This window comes from Nicotiana tabacum, chromosome 18, assembly GCF_000715075.1.
Source record: "Nicotiana tabacum cultivar K326 chromosome 18, ASM71507v2, whole genome shotgun sequence".
Taxonomy (NCBI): Eukaryota; Viridiplantae; Streptophyta; class Magnoliopsida; order Solanales; family Solanaceae; genus Nicotiana; species Nicotiana tabacum.
Genome location: NC_134097.1, coordinates 36,358,063 through 36,362,818, shown reverse-complemented (window position 1 = coordinate 36,362,818; position 4,756 = coordinate 36,358,063). Strand labels below are relative to the sequence as shown.

The window sequence follows — 4,756 nt, the reverse complement described above, 5'->3', positions numbered from 1 at the left end:
TTAATGAACTTTTACATGGGGAAAAAACATTTTCTCTCTTTCTGATGTTCTGCATGTCAATTGACTTCAATTTGTCTGCTGCTATTAAAAATATACCATAGACGTGAACTTCTATAATTATGAATTCAACAAACACGCATTCTAGAGAAAAAGTGATCTTTCGTCACCAACGATTTGCTATTATACTCTTGTAGTAATAACATAATTGCAGATCTTTGGATGTTTCTCTAAGACAACCTTTGGTTCTGTTTAGCGTGAGAAACTGTAAAGGGTGCAGTGTGTTGAACATTTCTTCTCCAAACATTCAGCCATCGAGTATATGAATTAGAAATATAAGGATTAGAAAGAGTAACTTTTAAGTAGTAGCACCGCATTATTCTCTTTTAAGTTACTCTGATTAGAAGTTCAAAATAAGTGGAGCAAGAGGAGACAGAGAAAGAAAGGGGAGGGGAGACTTTAATTGAAATAGGGGTAGAGCTCCTCATACAATTAGACTTTTCTGAAAGGTTTTCTTAGATTTTTTGTAGCAGTCGGTGACAAATTTCTTCTTTTACTTTTACGTGTACCTTTTCGTCTCATAGATAGTTGTGTTCCCTTATCCAATTGTACACAATTTCCATTATTTTCTGCACATACATACTAGCACAATCCTTCTTTACTTGTTGTTACAAACTTACCAAATTAGAAACACTCGTACTGACAATTAATTTTAAAAAGATAGATGAATACCCATCTATCTAGGAGTATTAAACAATGATCAACCAAGATAAAACATCTTAGATTTTAATAAAGCTCAGGTGTCAGGCGAGGCGTAATTACCACTTCTATAGGATTTACCTTACGTATAGTTAATCCTGCACCTTCCTTCATATCCAAGGGCTCGTCATTTGGAGTTTTGTAATTGAAACCCTGGATCAAGTGTGCGATTGTTAGGTGTTCCACTTGCATTGCATAAGTCATCCCCGGACAAGATCGTCTTCCAGAACCAAATGGGATAAACTCATAGTGTTGACCACGAAAGTCAATATCAGCAGCGAAAAATCTCTCTGGATCGAACTTATCAGGATTTGACCAGAGTTTAGGATCGCGCTGTAATTTCATAACGTTCGCGAATAGTCTAGTCCCTTTAGGAATGTGATATCCACTAACAACACAATCCTCTACATTTTCATGGGGTACTAATAAAGGTCCCGGTGGATATAATCGTAACACTTCTTTAACAATAGTTTGGAGGTATACCAAATCCTTAATATCACTCTCTTCTACCCATCTATCCTTACCAACTTTTTTATCTATCTCTTCTTGCGCTTTCTTCAAGGCATGTTGATTGTTTATCAATAATGCCATTCCCCAATTCATGTGAAGAGCAACTGTGTCCGCAGCATCCAAGACTAAACTCTGTGGACAAATTAGAATAATTCAATACAAAAATAGGTTAGCGTCACTATCTGCTGAACCTTGTTCTAGTTAGTATAGTAATTGTCAAGTATCGACATCTCATTATACTAATGAATTTATTTTTTTCTGAAATTTAAAATTCATTTATTTCAGCTCTTCTCTTAGAGATGTACGAGGGCAAATTTATCTAGTGTAAAATCAAATAGTGTTTTATACCTTACTTGTATATTTCATTTTTAATTAAAAAAAATATATTTACCCAATAAAAAAAGCATATCCTATAAATAATCATGTTATTATTTAATACCCGTATTATATAATTTCAGTATAACTTATTCGAAAACCAAATAATATGTATATTAGCTTTGACTCTATTGCTGCTAAAAAGCCAAGAATCAGCGCGACCTGATTCAAGCACAATTATTATTAGAAATAAAAAAAAAAACATGAATCTATATTAACAAACAATCAAAGAATTTCTCCCTAAAAAAGAGAAGAAGTCCCTTTACTTTTTTTTGTTTTGTTATGCTCAATGGGAGTAATAAAGTTTTATTCTATCAATTATAATTGGTTATATCTCATTTTTTTAACCACAGAGTTTCATCAAGATCGAGCTTTGAAGAAAAGTCCCTATTGGTAGGAAGTGCTTTAACTCCCAAAGTTAGATTAGTCCGGGCATAAAAAATTATCATCCTTTTCCATTTATCATTCTATATTTTTGCCATATTTACTCATCCTTAGTATTTAGATAATCTAATTACTTAAATTACTATTAACCTGTCTATTCCTCAAAGAATAAATGAAAAATGAGATGAACTTACAAACACTGTTGCTTTTATGACAGTATCACGAGAGTAGCCTTCATCAAGATATTCATTACTCATTTTTGAAAGCACCACATCAATGAAATCTTGTTCATTTCCTTCTGCATTAACCTCCATTTTTTCTTTTTTCTTGACATGTTCCTCTAACCAATTCTGAAAAACAGAATCTATATCCTTAAATGTCCTTTTCATGGCCTTAACATGGCCTTGAAAATCCACCCATTTGAACAATGGAATTGGAAAAGCATCCCATAACACAAACTCCATTGATAAAATTATAAAATCCTTAAACGCTTTCCTAAATCTCTCCACTTGTTCATCTCCTTTACCGGATTCATAATTTTTCCCAGCGATCATTTTCACGATCAGACCAAAATTCAATTCTTCTAACCAATCGGTTAGATTTATCGTACTCGAATTTCCATCAATTCGAGTGTATAAATTCTTAATGCTCGTCTGAATTTCACCAAATCTCACGTGCTTCAATTTTTCGAGACGACTAGCACAGAGAACTTCCTGAATGACTAATTTTCTATTTTTTCGCCAGTAAGGTCCGTATTTTGTCAAAAATAGCATGGCATTATTGTAGCCAAGGTATTCGCCATAAAGAAAAGCTGGACGATTGGAGAAAATGGCATCATTTGTAGAGAAGCAGTCTTTTATAGCTTCGTAACTGCTTACAACTAACACAAGCGGAAGGCCTAGCCGAAAAGTGAAAACCGGGCCGTATTTGTCAGCTAAGTCTCCGAGTTTTCGTGCTAATGGACGGTCGTCGCTGTCGTCATCGAAATAGAAAAGATGGCCGATTACCGGCCACCCTCCGGGGATTTTCGGTGGTAATGGTTTTGAAGGTTTTTGAGATTTTTTGGTCCGTATGAAGTAGAAGAGAAGTGTAAGAGTTACTAGTCCTACAATGGCTTCTATGGGAAAAACCATTATGGATTTTTAGAAAAGAACTTGGGAATCAAACTATCACCAACTTCCCTTTTATAGATAATTTAGGGCTATGCATAATAATATGATAAATACAAAAGTAACAAAAATTGAAAATATTGGCTTTTGGTATTCGGTATTTTGGTATGATAATTGGTTTAAGTTTTTAAAAAAATTACTATTAAGAGGTGGTATTTGACATTTTTAAAATATAAAACCAAAATATATACTAAGTTACACAAAACACATATTATTAATTATAATATACTAAGATTTTTGAAAAATTCCCAGGAAACCTGCCGCTATTCTTCGAATGTGCATTCGATAACATGTTCAATGTCCAATAGCTCGCAAATCACACAGGAGATGTAAATGATATTAGGTATGCCCGATGCGACGAGCTCTGACTGAGAAGGCTAGCTGTTGGTGAGGGGAATTGATCCCAGGTTTTCCATGTGAAAAGTCACTCACCTAACCAACTCAGTCAATCCTTGGGGCTATAATATACTAAGTTACACATTATTCTTTTTTGGCATTCATGTTAAGGTTGGCAGTAAAATCCATGTACTTCTTTAGGAAAATAGAGGAATAAGGTAGGCTGCAGATTTTGACTCTTACTATCCAGGTTGTCAAACAATTTATCGTAACGTTACTAGGGTTTTAGGGTGTTTCTTACTCCATTGCTCGTGGATTGATGTTGTATCTGTTGGATTAGTCCTTATTTTATTCTCTAAGTTCAATAATTAACTCTAAGCAAGCAACAAGACATTTTTAATGATCAAATTTATTCTTTATAATATACCTTTTCTCATTCTATGTGCTGATACTTGTTGGTTATGGATAAAGTTTTTGTTGACCGTCAATTGAGCTTAGAACGTTTTTATTTTATATTTTTGACTACTTTAATTAAAAATTTTACAATTTATGGCTCTATGCACTAGTTAATATTCAAGTCGAACAACCGAAGTTGCGGGGCAGAATAAATCGAAATCGAATGGAAATAAACCGATCCATACCGAATTTAATTAGGTATGATTTTTGGTATATCATTTTAAGAAATTGAATATTAAAAATACCGACCCAAAATATCTAAATATCAAACCGTATTAAATGATGAACACTCCTAGGAAATTATATTCCCTCTGCTTCAGGTTGTGTAAACTTTTCAAGAGTGTGAGGGTCAAGTTAACTAATTTTATGTGTGAATTTGAGCATATATTCTCAAATTATATTTGAAATAAAATTACATATTTAGAAATTACATAAAAGTACCGTAAGTCACACTAGTGAACAATTCAAAATATTTAAAAAATATTTGCAAGAAACGTGGGAAGAAAACTTTATTTGATTTCCAAAATAGTAATAGTTTTATGTACATAAATTAAAATAGAGGAAGTATCATATTTTTGTGAAATCATTGGTATTTGATATCTACTGATATGATGAATTCAGATTCATACTATGTAAGAGAAAACACTAAGTTTGTCCATTTTTATAACTTCAACAAAATCTCTAGTTAAAGGTGATGGATCCTTCAATTACATATAATTTAATTTAGACATATCATGAATGTATCTTAATCAATTAAATAAAGTTATTTA

General features: G+C 32.7%; 1 protein-coding gene across 1 annotated transcript; it reads right to left on the bottom strand.

Annotated features, from left to right (window-relative positions):
* Positions 1-595: 595 nt before the first annotated feature.
* Positions 596-3,192, bottom strand: LOC107810004 (nicotine N-demethylase CYP82E3). The gene is made up of 2 exons (XM_016634721.2): positions 2,220-3,192; positions 596-1,398 (listed from the first exon to the last, which is right to left on the bottom strand). The coding sequence occupies exons 1-2, from the start codon at positions 3,156-3,158 to the stop codon at positions 784-786; spliced, it is 1,554 nt and encodes a 517-aa protein (XP_016490207.2). The 5' UTR covers positions 3,159-3,192; the 3' UTR covers positions 596-783.
* Between the last annotated feature and the right edge of the window lie 1,564 nt (positions 3,193-4,756).